Raw genomic sequence first — 25,767 nt, 5'->3', positions numbered from 1 at the left:
GAATCACCATAGAGTGGAAGACATTTGCTGCTCTCAGCTGACTTAAGAGTAAAGCAGTTGGGTGAGAAGCTGGAGCTAGGGTGAGAAAGAGAGGTTTAGGTCCGGAGGCTATATGGAGACTAACCCCAGGTTCCTGGAGGACGCGAGGAGTCTATATCAGACAGCACCTAACGTGGATTGTCGTTTCTGTCATTGCTTATGCCTGATTCAGCAAAGCACATACTGGTATAGGCTAGAGCTGAACAGTTTGAGGCACGAAACGAGATTGCAGAAACCACATTCTGAAACGATCACAAAATTGCTGGGGGATGGGCTGAGAGCACTTTTGAAGATAAGTATAAATTAAAATACAATAAATTGCTTATCTGTTTAATGTCCCAATCATTTACGCTCAGAGAGCAATCAGATGCTGGGTGTAATTAGGTGCGGGGCAGGACCCAATCAGCATCATCTCCACAGAGCGCTCTACTGCCGCTCATTGGCGTTTGCTATCACAGGGCACATATAAACTCACAGCTGAAGCACAGCGAAAGCACTCAGCCAATACACTGAAGGCGGTGAGTATGGCTTATCTACTACTGAACGTGCTTCTTTTATAATAGCAAAGTACATGGGAGCCGTGCCTACTAACCAGGTAACGTTGTTATCACAGGAAGGCTTGAGAAAAGGATTCTGGTAGCATCTGCTTCTCAGCCTGTTCAGAGGTTGACTGATCCAGGGAATCTGTGCAAGATCTGAATAAGTCTAAAAGCCAGGGAGGGCCTGGCTTTATGCTACATGGTCAGTCAGGCAGGGGACCAGGTTGTCTGGGGAGCCTGTGCAGTCTCCATCCCTGGAGGTCTGCAAGAGGTCCAAAGAGGACAAAGTGCTGAGTCTGTGCCCAGCGCTGACCCAGCTTTGAGCAGGGCCGGGGACCTCCCAAGGTGCCTCTGTGATTCTGTTGAACTGATGCTGCATTTGTCTCGCTCAGTGAGAGCAATACCATTTCTTTAACATAAAGCAAGAAAATTGCATTTTGCTTTGAATGGAGTAAGTTTCCATGAACTCTCTCTCTGCTCAGTTATTTTCCTTTAGCCTGCTTTGAAGTGTCTCATTCTTCCTATTGAAGTTATCAGCACAGTCTGATAACCTAATAATCACAATCTCTTATCTGTGAAGTACTCCATAAATATTAGCTTGTGCTCTTTGTCGTGTAATTTCCGTAAGTGGCAGCAGCTGCAGAGCTGCATGTAACCATGCCCTGCCTCTTGGACTGCCTCCCAGTTCCAGTGGATATTTCCATTATCTTTTCCCCATTCTGTCTTGTCTCAGGCTTCTCTAATTGGAAGTCCTGCACTCTGAAGAGACTTACGGGGCCATTACAAGATACCTACAACAGGTCAGACGTATTTGACAGCTGATCAAATAATAGCTGAAGCTTCAGGCAGGGGTTAGAAGGACTGTTGGGACATCGGTAAGAATTCTGGTAATCAGGAGAGGACATACCTTTGCTTTGTGATGTAAGGTGACCTGAAACTGCAGTGGAAGCAGTGTGGGGAGATGTTTGCGTTAGACATTGCTCTTTTCAGCAACCCCCAGCTGCAGTCAGACTTTCCACAGTGATCCCATCCCCCTTCCTGCCTGTGCTTCTCACCAAGCAAGCATGGTAGCAGGATGAGGCCGCTGAATCTATCAGCAGAGGAGTGGCTCACTGGTGTTGTGTCAAGGCCTCAGAAAGATACAGGGAAGGTCAGGCTCTGCTGATCTCTTGGTATGGTTTCAGGTTGTCTGCAATCTTGTATAGACTTTCTGGGCGTTCCTGTGCTCAGGCTTCAATTTTTAAGTTTTGCTTCAGAACTGCAGTGGCTTTAAATGTATCTTATCTTAAATACAAATCCAGACCCTGGGCATGGCTGTGCAGAGATTTTAGAATGATTCAAGGTTGGTAGGGTATCTGTTGAGTCCTACAGCACTGCACAGGGAATTAACCGGACTTTGAGAAGATAAATGAAAAATCCTCTGTCAGTAAGGAATGTAGACACTGACATAGTCAAGGGGCAGGTCTTGCTTCTTTGTTCTCTGGACATCTAGAAACTATGTCTGAATCTACTCCAGGTGACTGAATAAAAGAAAAATCCTGTTCTTTCTGTTTTCATGTATCAGATGGCAAGGGATCTGGACATAACGAGTAGAATGTGATCTTATTTTAAAAAGTGGAAAACCAATAATGCCATTCCCTCCATGCAGTAGTCTTGCACTTGCTGTCTCACCATGGCATGCCGTCCCTGATACTCTATTCGAGGGCAGACTAGGCTGCTCTTGGTAGGGGTGACCCTGGGACTTACAGCACTTCTTGATGGTGGCAAGGTGTTTGGAGGTTACAGGTCCCAAGCTGGGGTCCAAGGGGGTGGCAGACCACCTGGGGAGGTTGCCCACTTTCACCTGGGTCTCAGCAGGTTGCTGTCCCCACAGCCAAATGGGTAGTGGTGGCTCCCCACATGCTCAGCTGAAACACGAAGTCTCTGGGACCACCAACCTAAACTGGATGTGCAAACGTGGATTATTCCCCTGCATGGAGGGGGTCAGTGATACCAGGTCCTCTCCAGTGATCCCTACAGCTCCATGTCACCCACAAAGCTGCACTGAGGTGTCCCATGGAGAAAGATGGGGGTGTAAGCAGTGGGCATGCAGAGTTAGGACACGCCAGCTGCTGGCTGAGGCTTTGCACCAGTGCCACGTCCAGGAGACCTCCCAGCTCCAGAAAATGGATGCAGGAGTCACAGACAGTGCTTAGTGATGGCCACCAGCTCTTCCCATAAACACATCACCCTAAAATCTCCTGGCCTTGGCCTGATGAGAGGAGGGCACAGCCGGGCCCTGCCTCAGGGCCTGTTGGAGGGGAGAGGGGCTTGCATTGTGCCCAGCAGCCACTGCCCAGCCTCCTGGGGGTCAGCACCCACCAGGGCAGGGAGATCAGCACCCACAAAGAGGGGAAGGATCCAAAAAACAGACCTTGTGCTGTTCTGCAGCACCTAAAAGTTTCAGCCTCTCCCGTGTTTCGACCCTACCACAAGATGAAGATGGGCATACTCGGTCCTCAGTAAATAATAATAATAATAATAAAATCTTATTTCCAACATTTTAGTTGGTAAACAGTGGCCTCAGTTGTGAAAACATGCCAACTCCCCCTGATAAATTGCAGTTTATCTCTTCTTTACCCACAAGTGACTTTTGCTCCTTCCCAGTTAATGCATTAGGTAAATAAGGATTTGCTTGGGGAGACATTCTCAAGGCTGACACAAATCCTGGCTTGCAAGGAAATCGACTTTTTTTTTTTTCTTTTTTCCCCTTTAATCCCTCCCAAGAAGCAACAGGTTTGGTGGTGGTTGGGTACAACATGGAGAGGCAAAGTTTGCAGGGACTGTTTTTATCAGACCCGCTGCAGGGTCCAAGCCATTTTGACCTGACTGCCCTGCGCACCTGGGGCCTTGCTGCCTTGTGGGGCTGGAGCAGGTGCCAGCTGTCTGCCTGAGGAATAGAAATGGCTTCAGGGTGCTAGGTCCTTCCAGGGGCCTTTTCTTCTGAGAAAAGAGGATAAACCAGCTCAGGGTGAGCTCTTTGTACCCAGATTTTCTCCATGTGTCTATATCCAGTGCATTGCAACTGGCTGACTTGGTTCCACACGAGGTGGCACAATGTCTGCCTGCCCCACCAGGAGGTGACAGGCCTGCTTCGGGCCTTGGGTCATATCGGACTGACCGTGTGGACTCTCAAGTGCTCCAAAGTGCTCATTGTCCGAGGCACAGGGGCACACCTAGGGTATGAAGCTGGGCCCTCACTACTGCCAGGCCCCATAGTTTGTTTTTTACTGTCAGTGTCACCATGCCTGGTGCTGTTTTTCATGCTGGGGTGGCTTGGCCAGGTAACACCACACATTTATTAACCTCTATCTTCAGGGAAGTTCTAGCGCCTTTGGTTGAAATGTTATATTTCTGTGTTTCAGGGACACCCCAACAAAAAGTGAACCCCAGCCCCACCCTCCTGGCTGGTGGAGAAGCAGCTGGGAAAGCACAGCTCTGACCTCAAATAATCCCGCTGGGATACTTCGAAGAAGTGACTGCAATCGGGTGAAGCAAGCAAGCACGCACAGGAGGATGGCAGAAATGGTAATTAAGGCTGCCCTTGGGCTCACATGTCAAGCTACAAATTAATTAGATAATCAGGAGCCAGCCATAACAGTGTGCTGGCTCCTTGCCTGGCTGTTGTGAGCCAGCAGGGCTTTGTAGGCACAGCAGTCAGCCTGGGTGCAAGTCTCCAAACATGACCCTACCGAGCTGTAAGGTCCCTTTATTCAGCGAAAGCTGAATCAGGGCCAATTCGTTCTGTGGACAAGCCAGAAAAGAAAGTTCGAATTACTAAAAATGTTTCTTTTCTCCATGTGGCTAGTTTCTTTAGCAAAAGAAGGTGGCTGATTAAATGCATAGATGGTCGCTCCATAGAAGCTCACATCATAAAGGGTCACATCAAAGCTCCACGTAACCCTTTATCCTGTTACTGGTACTGATCACAATACCAGAAACTATAGCAGCCACTGAGAATAAACCAGACTCGTCCTTTCCTCTGCATATAGTGTTCCCAGAGCACAGGTAGCGTTAAAGCCAGTGTGTTTAAGAGCCACTAATGAACTTCACCTTTGTGAACCCTTTTCTGTTTCCGCTTTTACCTGTTTTGCTCCTATAGCTGTTCCTTTTGCCTATTATTCAATGCTGAGAAGCAGGAAAGTGTTTTTCAGTCATCTTCCCCACATCCACCAGGATTTACAGCCTGATCTCACCACAGCCACCTGTCTCACTTCCAGTCTGAAGAATCCTGCTCTCTTTAAGCCATTTTCATATGGAAATTGTTCTATACCTCCGAGCACCTTTGTTGTCCTTCCTTGACTTTTTGTTTCTATTTATTCTTTTTTTTTCTTTCTTTTTTTTTTTCATTTTAACTTTTAATATTCTTGGATGCCAGAGTAGAGGGGTCTTTTTGTCTCTTTGAGGCCCAACACCACAGTACAAGCATTCTCAACTTATTTATGGTTTCTTCACTGCTAAAATGAAAACAAACAAACAACAACCACAACAACAACAACAAAAAACCTGCTCTTGACCAAATGACAAAATACAGAGCACCACATTTTCTAGTGGTGGAGGAGAGGTGCTTCAATGTACTGGAAAGCACTGGCACAGGCTGCCCAGAGAAGCTGTGGGTGCCCCATCCCTGGACGTGTTCAAGGCCAGGCTGGATGGGGCTTTGGGCAACCTGGTCTGGTGGGAGGTGTCCCTACCCATGGCAGGGGGTCAGATCCAGATGGTCTTTAAGGTCCCTTCCAACCCAAGCCATTCTGTGATTCTGTGATTCAATGTACATTTGAACAGGGAACGATTTACTGGAGATGGTGGTTAGGAGATGTTTTACTACATATGAGGTTTAGTACACCAAAGCTGGACATGTGACAAAAGGGCAATTTCCACCATTTAATTCATCTGTAGAACTGGGTATTTGAACAGCCAGTAGGGATGCCCCAAGCAGGCTCTCCATCCTGTTTTCACATCCAAACATGGAAGTCGTTTCTTGCCTTCGACAATTATTACACAGGAATTATTATACAGGTGCCTGCCTACCAAGCTTTTCCTCCCAGGTGACTGTGGGGCTCTATTTCCACTACACAGGAGATGACCAAGGCCTGCCTGCTCATGAACGGCAGCAGTATGGGAAGTCAGGAAAGCAAAGCTGACAGCTCATGGATTCTTCCCAACTTGCCCAGTAAGTGCACGTGGACAGCTGCAACGCCTGCCAACAAGTCTCCACACTCCTGTATACCCTTGTAAGTAATTCTTTCATGCCGGTTATTTTAGACTGCAGGAAGCTCAACGTCAACTTCTGAAGATGAAGCACTATTGTTACACTCTGTGTTTTCCAGCAGACCTTTGAAAGCATCTGCTAGTTTGGGGCATCTTGCTTTAGAAGAATTAAGATGAACATATTTCAGAGGTAGATTTCAACCACGGACTTGTACACTTCTGCAAAATGGACTCTGAAATCTGGTGTTCAACAGCAGAAGTGAAGGTGCTCCCAGCTGCTAGGCATGCGTGGCGATGTGGTAATGGCTCTCCCAGCTGTAATGTCCTTGCATGCTTACAACTCAAAGCTGTTGCACCCATTCCTTTGTACAACACAGTCAGTGACAGCTATACAATCATCAGTCAAAGGCCTGCTGTTCAGATACACTCGTTCATTCAAACAGTCTGACGCAGCGTGTAGAAAGATTTCAAAATATTAGCAATGTCTTTATCGATGGCCAGAGACTTTCATAAAAACTGATTACCAGGGCCTGGGCTTTCAAGTAATGAGGAAATGTCACACTCAGAGGTTGCCCACACTGTGTAAGTGACCCAAGAGTGCAGTGCAGGCGAGGTGGCTGCTCTGAGCCCATTCTTGTCCTCACAGCAGCAGATTTCCTCCCAGGGTGAGGCAAGCCTGACAAAGTGCCCCGACTAGACAAGAGGTGCTTTAATGGCCCTGCAAACCAAACGCAGACAGGCTATTAAAGATAAGGCTGTCCTATAAATGTCAGGGGAACTGCGGACACGTCCCTGCTGTGCCAAAGACGTAAAGCACAAATTCAGCTCCAGTACACGAGGAACTGTGGAGGTGCAGCACTGCTCTGCGTAAATGCCTGCCAGTTGCGAGCCGGCGTGGGGAGTTTTGTCCCACGTGCAAGGTGGGACACAGCTGGAGCATGGCCCACCAGCACTTGTGAAGCTCAGAAGCCCCCAGGTCTGGCCCATGAAGGAGGAGTGGGCTCCACAGGCTCAGCGCTAACCCAGCAAACATGCACCCAGTCACTCACCCAGGGCAAACCCTGCAGATAGCACCTAAGGACAGGGTCAGCCAAACTCTATTTTCTTCTCTGTTACCATGCTGAGCAGGATAACATTGTTATTTAGCAATTTTTATTAATTCAGCATCGGGGTGCCAGAGGTGCAGCAGGGCAGGTCCCATACCAGCGCATCTCCAGCAGCAGGGCGCTGGGGACATCAGGACTGTCCCCTGGGGATGGGAACAGGCCGAGGGGGCCCATGTGGCATCACTGGGGCAGGGACTGAAATGTAGTCTGCTGCACTGATAAAAATAGACAAGAATCATGCAGCACTGGGACATCACCATTTCACTTTGCAGAAACATGTGGAAGGGGAACTGTTTGTTTTTGCTGCTCTGGGTGAACTATAGATGGCAGCTGATAAGGCAAAAATCTCTCTTTTTTTTTTTTTTTTTTTTTACTTTCTGCAATTCACATATGAAACCTGATTTTTTGAGGTAAAAGGGGATAGTACCAGGAAAAGAAGGCAAGGTGGTATTTTATTTAAGGACATTAATTATTTAAGTTTTCCGAGAGATACAGAGGTAGAGTGGTTCTGATAGTCCTTGATCCAGTTCTGACCTGCTACAGCCTCAGAAAGGATCACTTACATGTTTTTTTGCCAGGACTGCTTTTCCTCTGGACATCTTATGGAATAACATGCCACATGTAAAAGCAGAAACACTGGAGAGAAAAAAAAACCACAACATTCTTGTCCACTGCTATCCTGAACTGATAACAACCATTTTAAGACAGGAGTATCCCCATCATATCCTTTAGGAGCACCAAAGGCATTTTCCACAGATCCTGATATCCAAAGAGCTGCTACCTTCACCACACAGCGTTCACATAGCTGGGGAATGAAGCTGACTGCGCTAACATTATTTTTGTAGTAAGATATGATAGTCACTAGCAAAGAAATTTGATAGAAACTGCAGAAAATTTGGTGCCTGGCCCCAGAGCGAGAGAAAGGCTGTTCTTTTGGGGGAGTGCTCGCTGTGGTTGGCAGCAATGCAAAAGACCAGTCCTGTTTCTGGCTCCCCTTCACCAAGCTCCATCACTGAGCCTCGCAGCACCTCGCTGTGATGCAACATGCCTTGCTGGGGTTCAAACAGCACAGGGGCATCTCTTTTACCACAATTACTGGCTGACGGTAAATAAATGCCCTTGCTTTCTCCTCTCGAGATGATTTCCTGCAATCTAGATGTCTAATGTAGTGCTCAGGTTGCTCTCTTGAAAGGCAGGCCCTAACTAAAGGCTACCTGAAGGAGCTCGAGCCTCCTCATGCCATGGCTCAGCCCCACTGAAACCACTGAGCATTTCAGCCGCTTTTAGAGCAGATGGAAAATGGCTCAGCTGTGGGGAAAGCTCATTTACTGAGTTATTGCCTCGAATTTACCAGCATTCAGTAGAGGTTGTAATGCGCGCGGTAACGCTTTCCACGGAGGGAGAGGTAAGAGCACACGTGCAATATACCATCATTTCTGGGCGCGAGATGTAAGGAGTGGCTCCTTTTGGCAGTAAACATCTGCACTAAAACACCACCCTGTACATGTGCAGGGCAAGAAGTGTCTATACCATTCTCGCAAAACCCAGAGGGGAGGTGTGTGTGTGTGTGTCTTTAAGTAAATCAGCATGGCACCCCTGCATCACATGGCCTTTCTGTCAGCAGACAGCCATCTGCTTGGCTGCGATAGCAGACCAGGATAACTTGGGTTCAAGGTTCAAGGGATGATAGTGGGCGAGAGCCGTGCAAAGGGGAGCTGAGCAGCGAGGGGGTGGGGGTTTGTCACCCCACTCGGAGAGAGACATGCTGACTATCAACCAGGGGCAATACATTTGTGGCCCCAATAAACACGGCCCTCATCAAGCTTCTTCCTCCTTCTTTTAAAAAGTTCAAGGACACCAGTTCCCTGTCTGCGTGGCAAGATGCGTTCAGCCATGTGTTGGGCAAACAAGTCTTTTTCGTTCTAGTTGCAATCGCTGTGACGTGTTTCTTGGCTTCTGCTGGCGTCTGACAGAGACTAACAAAACCACGAGGCTGAACTGCCCTGATCCAAGAACTCAGTTTAATTATTTGCCAAAAAAATCCAGAGTCCTCTGCTTCATGGCAGAATTAACAACTCAGCCTATGGGAGTGGGGCAGAGCTCTGGGCTGTGTAACAAGGCTGTGCTGGAAACAAAGGCGCACTGCTAACTTGCCCCGGGTGAAGCTGAGATGTGTCCCCTCGGACATAGTTCCTGGATGAGCACAGCTGGGTTCCACAGATCTGCAAAAACGAGCATCCAGACTGGTGTTTCATTTCTGTATTGTGGGCACACGCTGGCAAACACCGAGAGTGTGACAAGTCCTTGGCTGAAAAAGTTGCCAGGTTCGTGCATGAAATTCAGGCAGGATTCATCACAAGTATCTTCTCCAGGGCACAGAACGCCAGACCAGGTGATTCACGCTCTGAAATCCAGCAATCAATTGATGCTGGTGAACAGACCTTGCTGAGAGAGGCCCTTGCTTGTCAGTCAGTGACTAACGGCCTTGGAGCACTGACGTGGCTTGGGCCTTTCTGATGGCTTGGAGCCATCCTTGCAAGCAGGGAAGTAGCTCCTGGCTGGGCAAGAAAAAGTTGGTTTAGAGTTGGATGAAAATATGAAATGCACAGGCTGTGTTGCGTTGGATGGAGGAAAGAAGAGGCACGTATTGTGCATGGTCTTCTGGCTTTCTCATCAACTATGTAAGATCCTGAGGCTTGTTTGCCGTTCTCACTTCACTTAATTATACATCTGGCCTCAGGCCTTGTAGAACAAGGCATTTCAGAACAGCCCTGAAAACTAACTACATTATTTTTTACTTAAAGGAATAAATAACTGATGGTAAGAGTGATGGAAGACCACAATCAACTCCTTTTGCCTCCATTACCTGTCAATGGAGACCTTTTCTCTTGAAAAAAGGAGTCTCTTGGTGGTCTTGCTGTAACCTTACTCAGGTTTTATCTTGGTTCATGCTGCATAAAAGTTGCTCTGATTTGACTTTTTTTGTTTCTCCTTTCATACAGGTCAGAAGAAACAAAGATCTTGCCCAACATCCTGAAGAAAATTGGCTGCACCCCAATGGTCCGAGTCAACAAGATTGGGAAGTCCTATGGGCTCAAGTGTGAGCTCTGTGAGTTTCCCCTTTCCACCAGGTTTTTCCGGGCCATGAGGTGAGGTTGAGGGGCAGCGTCAGCGGGGGCTTCAGAAGAGACTCAGCGGAGAGCAAGAACAGACGGGGGGGGCCAGGCGTGGCACGTGTTGGGTATTCCTGGCTATGAGGTTACAGTGCAGTCATGGCCCCACCGCACCGCCCCTGCCCGGTGAGCTGGAGCTGGGCCAGGCACTGCCCGTTTGCTGGGTCACTGCCCCCAGGGATTTCACTTTCTGCTTCCCCCGGGGACGTTCCCAAAGCACAGCTGGACTGCTGACAGCTGGGTGTATCGGCCACCGGCATGCCAGGCCAGCTGCAGGGTCAGGTTTTCCAGCAGGACCCAAATCCTCTCTCACAGCCTCTGAGGCGTGGGTGATAGCTCATTGCAAGGGTTTTTAGCCTGGTGTCCTGCAGAATAAGCATGATGCAATTAGTCTTCTTCTGTTATATCGACTTTTCAGTCTCCTCTCCTGCATCTTTTAACCCTGTTTAATTTCAGCCAGACTGGAAAGAAAGAGAGAGGTCTCAGAGGCATCAAGGTTCATGAGTTTCACGTAGCGGTGTAGGAAGGAGAGACTTGGCTAGTGCTCACACCCCCATAAAACAGCACACCAGGCACTTACGGTCTTATTTGACTGTAGGGAACCCACAGGGTAACCAGCCTCCCCAGGGCACAGGTCCGCATGAAGAGTGCTGTGCTCTCTGAAGCTGCCTTCCCCTTGGAGGATGTCTGGCTGGGGCAAGTTCCTGGGGGGATTTGGGGCTGATAGAACTGGGCAAGCCGGGGAACGAGACAGAGCCCCATTTTCTGGGATGGTGTCTCCCTCCCATGGTGCAGCAAGGGAAGGAGAATAGGATTCACACAGCAGCTGCGTGTTCCTGAGCTGTGGGTCAGCACAGAGCCTCGTACCCAGCAAATAAACGACGGCTTGCAGCCCTGCAGCATTGAGGAAGCAGTTAAGATTAGATGCAATTACTTTGTAATCTCTGTGCCTTTGAGGACATCTGTGTAGCTGAAGTTTTGGCAGTCTGCATTATAAAAGGTAGTGATAATCACAAAGATTTTCCCCTGTTGCTCTGGCTGCTCAGGTAGCTGGGTGATTTGTCAGCCTGATGTCGCTGTCTCCACTACAACTAAGAGAATCGCATCCTAAAAGTACCCACTTCTCCCTGTCGTCCATAAATCAGAGCCCAGTATGATCAGCTCAGGTGCAGACATCAAAACCTCGGTGAGAAGAGTCCTACCGCAAGTGTTAGCGGCATGGAGGGATCAGAAGCAGGGCTGTGCCCTGCGGCTGGGGTGCACTTTGGGAACTCTCTGATTGCAGCTGGGGGGAGCGGGGAGCTGCCAGGCAGCGTGGTGCCCCCAGCTTGTCCCTGATGGAGCCTCGCCCTTGCTTTCCAGTGGCAAAATGCGAGTACTTCAACGCGGGGGGCAGCGTGAAGGACCGCATCAGCCTGAGGATGGTGGAAGACGCGGAGAGAGCGGGGATTATAAAGCCGGGAGACACGCTGATCGAGCCCACTTCGGGGAACACAGGTAGGAAATGCCAGTGTGCCCGATCCATCCTGGCATGTCTGAGGGCTTGCAGGAGGCACGGAAATCTGAGGAGTCCTTACACCTGGGAACAGACCGTGCCGCCTAAACCTCCCCAGGGCAACGTGCTTTCCTTCCCACTGGTCTGTGTGCATTCCCAAGGAAGCATTTCCCCTCCTTGCTCTGTGCAAAGCAAGAAGCGTGTGAGGGCTGTGGGCAGCTGCACAGTTAGCCTGGGGCACTGTGGCTCTGGCTCTGTCCTCACCTCAGCTCGCCTCCCTCCCTCCTGGCAGCCTCGAGAGGTGCTGAGATGTCTCCTGCTGAAATCCTGAAATTCCTGAGGGCCTCCTGAGGGCTGGGGCAACCCCTTGTGCTTTCTGCATGGGAAGTTCTTGAATATTCAGAGGTTCCCACAGAGGGCTTCCCTGATGGGCTGGAAGATAAATCTTTTTTCTTTTGTTTTGTTTTTTTCATTGTCACTGTCATCCCGCTCAGGCACCAGATTGTGGTGAGGGACAGCAGAGGAGTGTCCCTGCATTTTGCAGCCTGCACAGGACCCTTGGTGAAAGTTTCTTTGTGCCCTGGGCACTGCTCCAGAGGTCGTCCACCCTGTCGCTCCTGGGGCAGCACCATGCTTCCTGCAACCGCTCCCCATGCCCTCCCGTGGGGACACACTGCTCCAACTGCCCCATGTGGCCGGGGAGCAGCTGGCTCCATCCATCTCCCGCAGTGACAGCCCGGAGGATTCACAGAGGATGCCCTCACGTGTAGCTTGGTGAAAATTTCTACGTGGTGTTCACCAGTGGGAGAGAGGCGCGTAGGAAGCAGGAGAGAACATGCGTGTCGGTGGGGCCTTGCCAAACGCTGTTGTCAAACGGTTCCCTTTCCTCCCCTCAACCCAGGAATCGGGCTGGCACTGGTAGCTGCAGTGAAAGGTTACCGCTGCATCGTCGTCTTGCCGGAGAAGATGAGCATGGAAAAGGTCAGAGCTCTGTACGGTATTACCCCACAGCCTGGGAACATCTCCCTCTCTGTCTCTCTCTGCCTCTCCCTGTCAAGAGACGGACTGTCCTCTCCTTTAAAGGGTAATGAGCCTTGCCGCAGATACCAGCATGTCTTTGTAGCTATTCAGAAGATTTCCTTTTGACAAAAAAAAAAAAAGCACGCCGAGATGATCTGACTGATTATCTAGCGTCGGTGACACAGGGGGGTCATGCGTTAGCCAAATGCAGTGCATGTCTGCAGAGACATGGAGCAACCCACGCTCTGTGAGCGTGAGGGCTGCAGGGAGCAGGGGAGAGTCGTGCGGGGTGCTGGGGCTGCCAGCCTTGCTATCTTCCCCTCTGGCATCTGACCAGTCACTTGATGTCTCCATCTTGCTATGATTTCCCTTAACCGGGAGACATTTAAGGTTCTCTGAGATGCTTTCTCAAGCTGGTGGACAACAAGTCCTTTGCACAAGAGCTGCTGATCGGGTGAAACTGATGACCTAGGGATGGCAGAAATCGCCACTGTGGGGAGCAAAAGTCTCACAAACTGTTCAGCTGAACTCATAAAATCACAGAATCATTGCGGTTGGAAAAGACCTCCAAGATCATCTGGTCCAACTGTCCCCCAACCATGAGTGAAGCCAGACCTGGACCCTGACTTGGCTCAAAACAGAGCCCTTCTCCAAAGCACCGCCCTCATTTCAACCTAAATCTCACTTAAGCTCGCTCTGGATCAGATGCTACGTGCAGCTGCCACGGGGTTTGCCTCCAGGAGTGGTGGCACTCACCCCCCTTCTCCTTTGACACCCTCACCCCAACAGCCACACCTCTCAGTGTATTAATACCATAAAATTTATGATAGTTTCTCCTTCCCCCAAGGGGACTTGGGGCAAGGAGAGCTTTGAGTCCTCCTCCTTGCCCGCAGGGGCTCAGTCCACAGCACATACAAAAGCTGCCTCTCCAATACTGCTCCCTGCCCTGGTTCCCTCTGCCCCTTCCCCAGGTGCCATGGAGCAGCACAGTGTCACCTACCTCCTCCGTGTCCCCAGCCTGTCCCCAAGTAGGACAGGGCACGAGGCCAGGCTTGAACCCGTGTGCCAGCTCCAGCCAGGAGGCTCTGGGTGCCAGAAGGATGTCAGAGATAGTATATAACTGAGTACTGGACATTGCATCTCCAAATGTTAAATGTCTCCCGCATGCAAAGCTGCTCTGGCATCTGACGCTGCCATGAATGCATGGGTTCAGATTACCAGCACTACATGGGATCGGTTGCCTTACATCTCCTTTCTTCCCTCCAAAAGGTCGATATTCTGAAGGCGCTGGGTGTTGAAATTGTGAGGACCCCATGCACCCGCTTCGATGCCCCGGAGTCCAACGTTCGTGTTGCCTGGAAGCTGAAAAGTGAAATCCCAAACTCTCACATTCTGGACCAGGTAAATGCAGCTCCTCCACAGACTCCCTTCCCAAACACATCTTATAGCGTGTACTCCAAGTCTGCCTGTGTTGGGGGAGTTTGCTCAAACTGGCAGCGGAGGCAGATTTCATCATTGTGGGATCACCATTTTATGGCACATGAAACTTAATCGCTGCTCTGTAAAGCACAGGGTAGCAGAAACAAAATCAGGGGCACCTCAAAACCTGTAATGTTTCTGTCAAAGCCAGGAGGTGGGGGAGGCGGGGTTTTCTTGCACACTTGAAAGGCTCCTCATATTGCTTCAGATTTAACTTTGACCTGAAAATTGCTTTTTACATTGCTTTTTGCCTAGCAGCCTCACTCTTGCCTCAAAAATAAGCTCCATACTAAAAAGGGCAAACCCTGATGATTCACGGCAGCAGTTCCTGCAGCACTTGTAAAGGAACACGCTTCTTTCTTTGGCCTCACCCCACTGCAGAAAAGATCCCTATAGTGTGTAGGGAACCCCCACAGTGTATAAAAATCAGACGTTTTTTGACGTATATATCAGACGTATAAAAATCCCTGTTAACAAAAAGGGAGCTCGATGTCTGAATACGCTTTTCAGAAGCAGCCTTCACACTCTACAGGTGTGAATGTGGGGCTGCACACCGTTCAGTGCTGTACCTGGGTTCCCGCTGCAGCAAATCCCCCTGTAAATGTAGGACAACTGCTCTGGCCCACATTGCCCAGACACTTAACTGGCTGCACTGCCAACCGCCAATAGCCACAAATGACAAAGCTGCTCTCAAAATCATATATATGATATTTGAAAAAAAATAATGTAACATTTGAGGGGGAAGCTGTTTTTTTTGGTTGTTGTTGTTTTCTGAGCTTTGTGGGAGTATTGTGCAGCTGTGTTTCAACTTCTTCTAGGCAAAAGAAAAGGCTAATAATGTTCCTTTCTGGGCAATACCTGAAATGCTGAGGGACAGTCTTGCCTCCAGCAGCTAGGGCTCTAAAAACCCTCCAGGTCCCACAAAACCTGGCAATGCAGAGTACGGGACACCATCCCCATACCACATGAGCACTGTGTACCAGAGAGTGAATGTTTGTGGGCATGTTCAGCCTTCCAGGCCTTTTGCGCGGACAAATCCTAAACGTCCTTAGAAAACTGTTCCAAGGTGACAAACAGGAGGCATACCTGTGACCTGGCAGCCCTTGCCAGGGAGAGGAGGGGGGCGGCTGGGTGCTTTGGGCAGAGCTCGTCAAGAGCTATTGCTAGTTCGGTATTTGACCTAGGCTTTACCCAGTAACTCATGCTGTTTGTTCTCTGTTGAAATAAACAGTACCGAAATCCAAGCAACCCCCTGGCTCATTACGACACCACCGCTGAGGAGATCCTGGAGCAGTGTGAAGGTACCGTTTGCGCTGTTGTTTCTACACGCCGAGGATGTGCAGAGGGCTAGAGCCCTCTATGAGGGGCTTGTCTGACATCGTTTATTCATCTAAAGGTATAGAAACGACAAAGAGGGCCTCTGTAAGGGAAGATACCCTTGGTAATGCTGACACAGAGTGTGGCAACTTCACACGGTCCACTCCACATCCACCTAAGCCTGCAGGACTTTCCTGTTATGGCCTCTGATTTCAAAAGCCCAAGGGAGGAGACCAGAAACAAAACAGTGAACAAAACCAGGCTCTCCTGAAGGAGGAAGGGCCCGTTTCTCAGCTGATCCATCTCTGTGACCTGTGAGCTGAAAGTGCAAGGTGGCTCAGGAGCCTTCACGGGGGAATACACGCCCATCAGGGCATGCAAGGTTGCATCTGATCCTGCAATCTCATTTGCAAATCAAAACAGACTAATGACATTTGATGATGTGACAGTGTGGGGAGGAAAAAGGACTATCCCAGTCTATGTCTGTGAAGACAGAAATGAAATTAATTCCCAGTATTGGGAGCAATGCAAAAGGTGAACAAGACTCAGGGGATTTAACAGGATAATAACAGCAAAGCAGCTGAGTAACAACAGGAACAAGAAGAATCTCAGCCTTCCCACCACTGCAACATTTAGATTTGCTCCTACTGGCAGCCAATAGTGAGTTGTGAGTCCTTTTCCCCCAGCGCAGTTGCATCTCAAGTCTCTGAAGGCCTGACTGATTCTGCTCCTACCAGTCCTACACCATTTCACCACAACCAGTGGGGGTGCATCTGACTGGCACTTGTGCCAGTGCAGAGCTTTGCCTTCTTCCCCTGTGGGTGCTGGCACCAGCTGACAAGTTGTGTCTGCTACTGATATGTGCCATTATTCATATGCATGCTTTGCTTCACCAGTGTGTGGTCTGAAAGGTCTGGAGGTGCTGAGATCCTCCCTCCCCTTAAGCCAGTAGGTGCCAAGCATGCAGAAATCATGGAAACCACTGGGAGATCTGGAGGTCATCTTCAGCCCCCTGTGCTGAGGAAGGACCAGCTGCCGCCCCTTTCCACGCATGGGGTTGTAACAGCTCAGGAACATGAGGCTTGGACAAAAGGGAGACAGTGTTGGAGGCCGTGCCGAGACTCACATCTCTCTTCTCTGGCCTGCAGGCAAGGTCCACATGGTGGTGATTGGATCTGGCACAGGAGGCACCGTCACCGGCGTTGCCAGGAAGCTGAAGGAGAAGTGCCCAGAGTGCAAAGTAAGCTGGGAGGCAGGGCTGCCCACTGGGAACGATGGCTCCCCCAGGTTTTCCTGCCTGTGCTTTTGATCAAGACTAACCCTGTGGTTCACGTGTGGCAGGGCTGTGCTAGCAGTTGTTGTCTCTGACTATCCAGTTATTCACGGTGCAACCAGGGAGTTACCACGGCCAGCCAGCAGAACTAGACCCAGACAGGATGTCTGTCGGTAGCCACAGGTTTCTGCAAGTTTGAGCTAACGCCTGGCTTTGCACTGGAACGGATTAAGGAGCACTCGCTCTCTCTTAAGGGCTGAGCTTTGGAAGCGGCAGCCTCTGCCAATGGGGTGATGACAAACACTTGGGGAGTGATAGCATTTTAAGCCACCACAGCCACTTCCGCAGCAGCTGAACGCTATCTATTAAAAAAGCTAGTGGGAAACTGTACTTTTTTGTCCTAGAGATCTCCACGCTGCCAGTGGGTAGGCATATTAGTGAATATCGCAGGAAGAAAAATGTTGCTGATAAGGGCATAGGTAATTTTTTGGCTTGAGTTGTGAGATTATTTTTGAACTCCCTTTGCGGTTAACCAAATTTCCTTCCCTCAAAGATCATCGGCGTAGACCCCGACGGCTCCATCGTCGCTCTGCCCAGTGAGTTGAACAGGACGAACAACACAACCATAGAGGTGGAGGGCATTGGCCATGACTTTATCCCTACTGTCCTGGACAGATCTGTAAGTAGCTGTGTGATGAGAGGCTTCTGTCTGAGCTTTGTCTTTGCATCCAACCTACTCTCACCATTTCCTCTTCCCCATCCTGACCTTGGAGCTGTCAGGCACCTTTCTCTCCCCAAGGGAAGGGTGCTGGCTGGAACGGCTAGAGGAGGTGCCTACAAACAAGGACTCCAGACTCGGGATGCCCTGACAGATGCATTTGTTTTCATCAAGTGTGCAAAGTAGCTCAGAGCTGCCAGATGTCGTAGGCAGCAGCACCACTGCATATGTCAGAGGGTCGGGGCAGACAGAAATAGCACTTCCAGGAACCAACTGTCTTGCTTTCTTTTCAGGTGGTTGATCAGTGGTATAAATGCAACGACAGAGACTCGTTCCTCATGTCTCGCAGGCTGATTAGAGAGGAGGGATTATTGTGCGGTAAGCATCAATGACGACAGCTTCTTCTTCGCTTAACAAACTTTTTAACCTCATTGTTTAATTGCTTTGGGACCAAAACACTTCAGGGGTAGGTGCTCTCTGCATTCTGTGTCTGCTAGGCTAACAGGGCTGAATGGCTGAATCCAGAGCTGGTGTGTAGGTCGCTGTAGACTTCAGAGGTGTTGCAGTGAGTCAGTGGTCTGGGATCTGGCTCATCGGCAACAATAATTATAGAAGCAATAACTCTCCTCTTGCTGTAACACTTTTGCACAGGGAACTGGATCTTCAGGCCTAATTCTGCCTGGTATAGTGTTACATGGACTGAAGAGAAGGATTAATAGGATTCAGGACAGGACAGGTGGACTAAAACTGTCCCACCACTAACAACTCTGTGAGGCTGTACTCTCTGTCTTTGAACTATTGCCACACTAGAGGTGCCAGGTTTGGACCGGGAAAGTTTGTAAGTAAAGTAAGTGTAAGATGTTCTTACCGAGTATTTCTCCTTGTGCCAACAAGCTGTAAGTGATCCCCACGGCTTTCCAAAATGAACAGGTGCCCTCAGGCAAACCCTGCCTATACCCTAAGAGCCTCTACACAGCATCAGCGTCCCAGAGCAGATAGTTATATGTTTGTGTCCAGGACCAGACAATACACGGTTACAGGCCTGTAGTTACAGCTGGTAAAACTCCTGAGCGCTCCCATCCAGGGAGTTTTGAGAAAGATCAGGCTATTTGTTGTGTTGACTTAACCTAGCAGGCTCAGACTCACTGTGTTTCAATGGAAACCACTCACTGAACTCAACTATAATTTGTGAATAGCTTCATGTTCCCAGAACTGCATTTTTCAGGGACTTTCATCATTTGTTTGAAAAATGTGACCCAGTGCTAATTAACCTGCTGTAAAATACGTGCTGCCTTGAGTGCAGTGCGTAATTGGCACACAGATAGGGGAATGTCTCTCACTTCCAGCGCTCGAACTACCAGTGGAAGAATTGCCTCTGTAAAGCAGGGACCTGCTTCCCCTACGTGCAGCACACCACATGCGTGCACACACACACACGGAGAGCGTTTAGGTCTTCCCATCACGTTGGCCTGGTATTCCAAGCATGAATGTAATGTTCATGTTTTTTTTTCAGTCTTTGCAATGCGTGTAAAGCAAATCTTTGATTGCCAAACACGTTGGCCAGAAGCTCTAGATTTGGCGTAGTGTTCTCCTCGCCTGAAGACAGGCTGCGGTGTGGGCAGCAGTGGTATGAATGTCCCCGTATTGAACCTCTCAGCCCTTGGCCTGCCTGCAGGGTCTCCACAGGAGGTGGTTCATGAGGTCCATAAGGTGACTCTTCTTGCTGCCTCGTAAGCCTGTTGCCACAAGCCTTCCCATGGACATGTCCCTTCAGTCCCCACCCGGTCTTTTAGTGTCCCAAAAACCTACGAGGCCCTGGGGCCGGTCGTCCTCCCTCTCCCAACATTTGTCTCTCTCTTCTCGGTACCCGGCCAGGCGGCAGCTCGGGCAGCGCCATGTCCGTCGCCGTGCGGGCTGCCAAGGACCTGAAGGAGGGTCAGCGCTGCGTCGTCATCCTGCCCGACTCTGTCAGGAACTACATGTGAGTTTCTCGCTTCCCCTCGAACAGCTCACAGGGAAAAAAAAAAAAGAGTAAACAAATAACAGGGAGAAACGGCGTGCTGCGGTGATAAGCGACAGGGGCTGGCTGTTGGGACGCTTGGGTTTATTTCCTCTCGTCGCTGACTTACTGCACGGAGCAGGAGTCAGTCAAGCTGAGTTAGGAACGCAAATAGCTGGCGTGCTTCGAGCAGTCCCTGAGCACTCGCAGCTCCCATTGACCTTAAAAGGGGCTAAGAGCAGCCAGCTGCAAAAATCATGGGAGCCCCGAGGCAGTGCTGCGGTCTGGGGCATGGAGCAAAGCACGACTGCGTGTGGAAGGCTCACAGACCCGTCTTTTGTTGGTGATTTCTAGGTCCAAGTTCGTGAATGATAAGTGGATGATAAAAAACGGATTCCTAAACGATGTCCAGGAGCATAAGCCTTGGTAAGACAACTTCCGCCGGTATGAACTGTGTTAAGGAAATCAGCTTTCCAAGTCTGGGAATGATTATCTTCAAAGGAAAGTATTATCTTCTGTTACTGAAAAAATGCAGCTAAGTCCAGATCCCTCTGAGAAGGCTGTAAACTCAGCTCCTCTCTTCTGAGTGGCGAGATGTCCCTCTTCTCTGATCAAAGTCTATTAAGGAGCCATTTCTGTCCTGAAGATGCTGATCTGCTCCCACGTGGCAGTCATTGCCCAGGCCACCTGAACCCTGACTGAGTTGGACGTGAATACCCACCCAAACCCCCACACTCCGCTGTTGATATCCAAAGAAACATGAGGCCAGTGGGCAGAAGTGTCCCTCTTGCAGCAGAAACCCTTTCAAACAGCTCTGGAGGTTTGTCTGGGCAGGGAACTGCCCATTTCCACTTTCTGGAGCTGAGGGCCAGAAAAGATGACCACCTCAGCCGCTTTTTGCACACCACAGGGAAAATGTCCCCTCAAGGCAGGGAACCACAAACTGCTGATGCCAGCTAACACGTAACTGGGCAAATGGCACTTGTTGAGAAAGCACCTAGGCTTACGTAAAGACTGCAGGCATTCTTGATGCCACCTTTTATTTTGGGTTACTGTAAAAAGGTTTCTGCAAAATATTTCCTAAAAACTTAATATATCTCAAAGGCTTCTTGCACCTGGTTAGAATGGCTCTTGGCCCTTCCATCCTCTCACACGGCCCTGCATTTTCTGCAAGGACAAAGGGCTGAGATGTTGGGAGTTGCCTGTGATCCCCAGCAAACAAGTGTATCTCATCCTTAGTAAGTCACATCAGCATTTCTGCCAGGCTCTCTCCTGGAGGAACTGCAAATGCATTTTGAGGCTCCAGGCTACAGACCAAAGAAGTAAAACTGGTAGGCCTCTGCTTTAAGCTTACAGGCTTAAAGTGTGAGCTTTGCAGGCAGGCAGAAAGAATATCCCTGCACAGTTGGTCTTATTGCTACTGGCCTTGCCTCCCTGAGCAAGGCCCGCAGCCACGCAGTCGCGAGTAACAGCTTGGTGCTGCCATTTGTCTTTCAACAGGTGGTGGAACATCAAGGTGCAGAAACTGAATCTCTCAGCCCCTCTCATTCTTCTCCCAGAAGTCAGCTGTCAAAAGGCGATCGAAATCCTGCAGGAGAAGGGATACGACCAGGCTCCCGTCGTTGCTGAATCGGGGTAACTATTTTTACTTGTTACATAGATGGCCATTCAAACGGGAAGAAGCAGCCATGATAAAGCTAAAGAGAAAGTCCCATCTACTTGTCCAATGATAGGACACTTGTGCTGAATTCTGGGAGGCACATTTTTAAAATATCATCTGCCTCCTTGTGAAGAATAAGCATATGGGTCTAAATCTGGAGACGTGCAGTCCCATAAATGCTACAGCAGTCGCATGGGCTCAGCGTTTCCTAAGACAGACTACATAGAAAGCTTAGAGCCTTTATTTTTGCTAACAATAATAGCAGGAATGATTCTTGAAAGAAACTCCCTGAGAGGCTCTTCTAGGGGGTTGCCACCAGCGGACCCATGCCCAATAAAGGTTCTGCTCAGGTGAGGAGAAGGCTGGTGCCTCCCAGTCATGGCAGCAGCAATTTGGTCACTGACTTCAGGGGGAGCAGCTCAGCCCCTACATAAAATGTGTGCCTGACCTCAGGCCTGGCTTTTTGGAAAACTCCCTGTTCCCTTGCAGACTGATTTTGGGAATGGTGACCCTCAGCAACACCCTCACCTCGGTGCTGGCTGGAAACGCACAGTTCTCAGACCCCGTTACGAAAGTCATCTACGACCAGTTCTCAAAGGTACCGCTAAGGCCGTGGCTGTGGCCAACCTCTGTCTGGGGAGGGGGAGGAGATGCACGTCCCTGGAGGTGTTTGAGGCCAGGCTGGATGGGGCTTTGGGCAACCTGATCCGGTGGGTGGCATCCCTGCCTATGGCAGGGGGGTTGGAATTAGATGGTCTTTAAGGTTCCCTCCAACCCAAGCCATTCTGTGATCCTATGCACCACCACCCCGAGGTGTGAGAGCAGCTGGGAGAGGAGGGCAGAGAGGTGAAGGCAGAAAGAAACGTGGAAGGCGACTGTCGTGGAGATGAGACCAAGGACAGGCACCAGCGAAAACGCTGCCAGGGGTTCACACAGCCGGCTTTGCAGGTTGCCCACAGACCCTCCCATCTCCCCAGAACAGTGCGGGTGGGTGAGACACGCCTGATCCCGGTCCATCCTGCCCGCCCAGGGCCACGATCAGAGGCAGGAAGCAGGCTCCTCACCGTTGTCCTTTAAATGTGAAGTGAAATGTAAAATGTCTCTTTCTGTCCTGTTTAGATTGGCCTGGAAGACAGCCTTGGGAAACTTTCCAGCATCCTGGAGAATGACCACTTTGCTATCGTTGTGCACAAGCAAATGCAGTGTAGGTATCTGTAAAGAGAGGAAGCACTGTATGGGCTCTGCACAAGTGGTTCAGATGGGAGAGGGAAATTCCCAAACCGAGCTTGATAGGGATCAGTGCAGCTGCTCCGCATGTGCAGCCCCTGTGCCTTTGCAGGAAGGATTTCTGCCCCGCAGCTCTGCAAAGCACTGAAGCTGCCAACTATTCATTCGCTCCTCTCCTTTCCTGACGCTGCAGGGATGAGGGGAGAGGGGGGAAGCTTTAACCAGTGGAGCCTGGGGCCAGCACACTGCTGGGTGCGTGTCCTGCAGGAGCACTTCCCAGATCCCGGCCATGGGAGCCATGCTGGCCCCCTGGTGCAAAGCTGACGCTGAAGCACACATCAGCCCCATTGCCTCCCCTCGTCTCATGGTTTCCCAGGTGAACCCAACCGTGGAGGTGGGAAGGTGTTCGTTTGCTCCCCTCCCGTGACACCAAGGTGGACGGACTGCAGGCAGCAGCTCGGGCGCGGTGCTTTTGCTGTGCAGCCGTAGCCTCAGGCTTTTAGTACCCACTTAAGTCTCTTGACCTTGAATTCAAATCATGGCCTTGCTGGTTGTGGGCAGCAGAGGAAACAAGGGGGAAGTTACAGACACCTGCAGAATTAGTAGCCCGAGGGCAGGGGCAAAGGAGCATTTGGGCAGGTTAGATAAAGCTGAGGTGGAATTCAGGCCTGTAAGTGCAAGGGAAGAAACTGCACCTTCTGCATCCCACTTCTTAAAGACCTTCTGCTGTGTGTGCCTGGAGGCTGTGCCATCTTCTCTGAACACCTCTGCTCCCACTTCCACCCCAGGGGATGCAGCCAAGAGATGTCCTCCTCCCTGTGTGCCCTGAGGGCCTGGGCAAATCGCTGTGCTAAGGGGCTAGGTGCTCTCAGACTCCGGCGGGCCAGGGGAGGTCAAGAAATCTGAAAAGAGATGTGTTGGACCATGAACAAACCCTGGGCACCTGAGCTGGGAGTCAGGGGTACAGCGCCCACTGATGTATGCAACCTGAGGCATCCGCGTATGAGCCCTACTCGGACTGGGAATGGGTACAGGGCTGCTCTGCCCGTTAGACCAGCCCCACAAAGCAGCCGTACCAGCAGCTTTGATTTACTCCCAAACCAGTGCACAGCCACCCTTCCCAGGTGGAGCGAACCAGCTCGGTAGAGTTGTGGGTAGTAGGACCATGTCAGCACAGGGGCTGCTGACACACCGATGGCAGCAGGGCTCACACCGTGTTACTCCCCCGACCAAAACAGGTACGGTGGCAGCTGCTATTCTGCAACTCTGGCCTAACGCACCTTTCCAGTGCAATTACACCGTAAAACTGCCAGAGGTACAAATTTGGCTTTATCTCGAGGGGGATGCTTTGTTTAAAACGTTAGCAACACGGAAAAGCAGTCAGAAGACCCGTGTTTAGAGTGACATGAGAGCTGAAGGGTGCAATTATACTGATTTTATGGGTTTACGCATTGAACACGCGAAGCATTCCTGTGGTGAGCAGCGTGTCATATTGTGCTGTGTTGACTGCCAGCAAAGGGCTGACCCCTGAGCTCGCAGCCTCCAAAATTACCGTGTGCCTTCATCCCAGCCCCTCTGCCTGCATCTCTGTGGCCTGCTGCCCCGAAGCCCCCAGCAGCTCTGAGGCTGGCTGGCAGGTCCAGCCATGTTCCTACAAAACGCTACAAACAAGGCTCCTTCAAAACTGCTTTTGGTGCACACTTCCAATTCTTTCACAAAAAAAAGAAAAAAAAAAAAACCCTCCTAGGCAGAATTTACATTCTCAGCTATGTTGTCATAAAAAGACAAAAATCTCTTTTGTACGACATTTTGATATACATTAAATGGTATCCGCCACACAATACCAGCCAGCTGTACGCAGTGCCTTTTGCTCTGGCTTGCACACAACACCCATTTTCTCTTCTAGAGCTGCTGTTTTAACGCCCTCACAGTTAGCCCTGTATTTACTACTTTCTTCCCACACTATCACAGCTTGGTTTTTATCTTGTGTGTGGACTCCAGTGGCTAATTTTATTGTCATTTAAGAAAAGATTTATCGGATAGTTGAAGTAATTGTTGCGATGTTATTTTATTAATGATATCATACGACATTATTAGAGCAGAGTAGAAAGTGTCTCCTTGCTGCTCTAAAGAGTCTCATTAGTTTGGCCTGGAAAGTTTTGTGCTGATAGAACCAGAACAGAGTTTGGGCAAAAACAACTGCGAAATCAAGGATCCTGCTCGGGTAAGGACTGCGTTATTTGCAGCTAACACCTCCCTGACATGATCCCAGCAACCTGGCCAAGGCCGCACCACTCATTTCAGTGGAGGTATAGCAGAGACAACTGCTACCCCAGTTATGGTTTTCTCCTTAATAAAGTAATTCTATTCAGGCACAGCCCCTGGATGGCTGTGGGTTCTGCTCTTCTTTCTTTTTTTTTCTTTTTCTTTTTCTTTTTCTTTTTCTTTTTCTTTTTCTTTTTCTTTTTCTTTTTCTTTTTCTTTTTCTTTTTCTTTTTCTTTTTCTTTTTCTTTTTCTTTTTCTTTTTCTTTTTCTTTTTCTTTTTCTTTTTCTTTTTCTTTCTTTTTCTTTCTCTTTCTTTTCTTTCTTTCCTTTCTTTCCTTCTTTCTTTCTTTCTTTCTTTTCTTTCTTTCTTTCTTTCTTTCTTTCTTCTTTCTTTCTTTTTCTTTCCTTTCTTTCCTTTCTTTCCTTTCTTTCCTTTCTTTTTCTTTTTCTTTTTCTTTTTCTTTTTCTTTTTCTTTTTCTTTTTCTTTTTCTTTTTCTTTTTCTTTTTCTTTTTCTTTTTCTTTTTCTTTTTCTTTTTCTTTTTCTTTTTCTTTTTCTTTTTCTTTTTTTCTTTCTCTTTCTCTTTCTCTCTTTCTCTCCTTCTTTCTTTTTCTCTTTCTTTCTCTCTTTCTCTCTTTCTCTCTTTCTCTCTCTTTCTCTCTCTCTCTCTTTCTTTTTTCTTTCTTTCTTTCTTTCTTCCTTTCTTCCTTTCTTCCTTTCTTCCTTTCTTCCTTTCTTCCTTTCTTCCTTTCTTCCTTTCTTCCTTTCTTCCTTTCTTTTTCTTTCTTTCTTTCTTTCTTTCTTTCTTTCTTTCTTTCTTTCTTTCTTTCTTTCTTTCTTTCTTTCTTTCTTTCTTTCTTTCTTTCTTTCTTCTTTTTCCCACTAAATTGGCATTTTCTGTGCTTACAGTTAATGGAAATGGCAGCTCCTTCATGAAGCAGATGGTGTTTGGTGTGGTCACCGCGATGGACCTCCTCACCTTTGTCAGCAGAAACGACAAGAAGTAGGGCAGCAGCTTGGCTGCCCCGAGCCCCGTGCCTCCAGCAGGGTCAGCTGCTCCTCCTGAGCCCGAAACACGCGGCTGAAGACATTTTGTGGTCTAATCCATCTGATAGTTTCTCAAAATAAGTGAAAATTGTAATGTAATAACCGTGTGTCCGCTAAATGCCACCCAGAGTATCACTAAAGAGAAGCTAACCAAAGAAA

General features: G+C 49.3%; 1 protein-coding gene across 4 annotated transcripts; it reads left to right on the top strand.

Annotated features, from left to right (window-relative positions):
• Positions 1-76: 76 nt before the first annotated feature.
• Positions 77-25,767, top strand: LOC308188606 (cystathionine beta-synthase-like). Of its 4 annotated transcripts, none has more exons than XM_080577800.1 (17): positions 77-557; positions 3,983-4,145; positions 5,697-5,851; positions 9,937-10,043; positions 11,470-11,604; positions 12,504-12,583; positions 13,892-14,023; positions 15,333-15,402; positions 16,567-16,658; positions 17,245-17,370; positions 17,703-17,787; positions 19,285-19,390; positions 19,763-19,834; positions 20,909-21,043; positions 21,558-21,666; positions 22,188-22,272; positions 25,471-25,767. In XM_080577800.1, the coding sequence occupies exons 2-17, from the start codon at positions 4,134-4,136 to the stop codon at positions 25,566-25,568; spliced, it is 1,599 nt and encodes a 532-aa protein (XP_080433926.1). In that variant the 5' UTR covers positions 77-557; positions 3,983-4,133; the 3' UTR covers positions 25,569-25,767. The 4 variants fall into 4 exon arrangements, with proteins under 4 accessions (XP_080433926.1, XP_080433925.1, XP_080433927.1 ...); XM_080577799.1 differs by lacking the exon at positions 77-557 and adding an exon at positions 1,078-1,378; XM_080577801.1 differs by lacking the exon at positions 77-557 and adding an exon at positions 1,312-1,453.

The sequence above is a fragment of the Anser brachyrhynchus genome (genome assembly GCF_964034855.1).
Source record: "Anser brachyrhynchus genome assembly, chromosome: 1".
Lineage (NCBI taxonomy): Eukaryota > Metazoa > Chordata > Aves > Anseriformes > Anatidae > Anser > Anser brachyrhynchus.
The sequence above is the reverse complement of the archived record's forward strand: the minus strand, read 5'-3'. Positions and strand labels throughout refer to the sequence as shown.

Excerpts from the sequence above, each read along its gene's own strand:
- LOC308188606 (XM_080577799.1), top strand. The coding sequence starts at position 1,236 with ATGCCCTGCCTCTTGGACTGCCTCCCAGTTCCAGTGGATATTTCCATT. Across the intron at positions 10,044-11,469 it reads TGGGCTCAAGTGTGAGCTCT|TGGCAAAATGCGAGTACTTC; the intron begins GTGAGTTTCCCC and ends CTTGCTTTCCAG. Across the intron at positions 17,371-17,702 it reads CTACTGTCCTGGACAGATCT|GTGGTTGATCAGTGGTATAA; the intron begins GTAAGTAGCTGT and ends CTTTCTTTTCAG.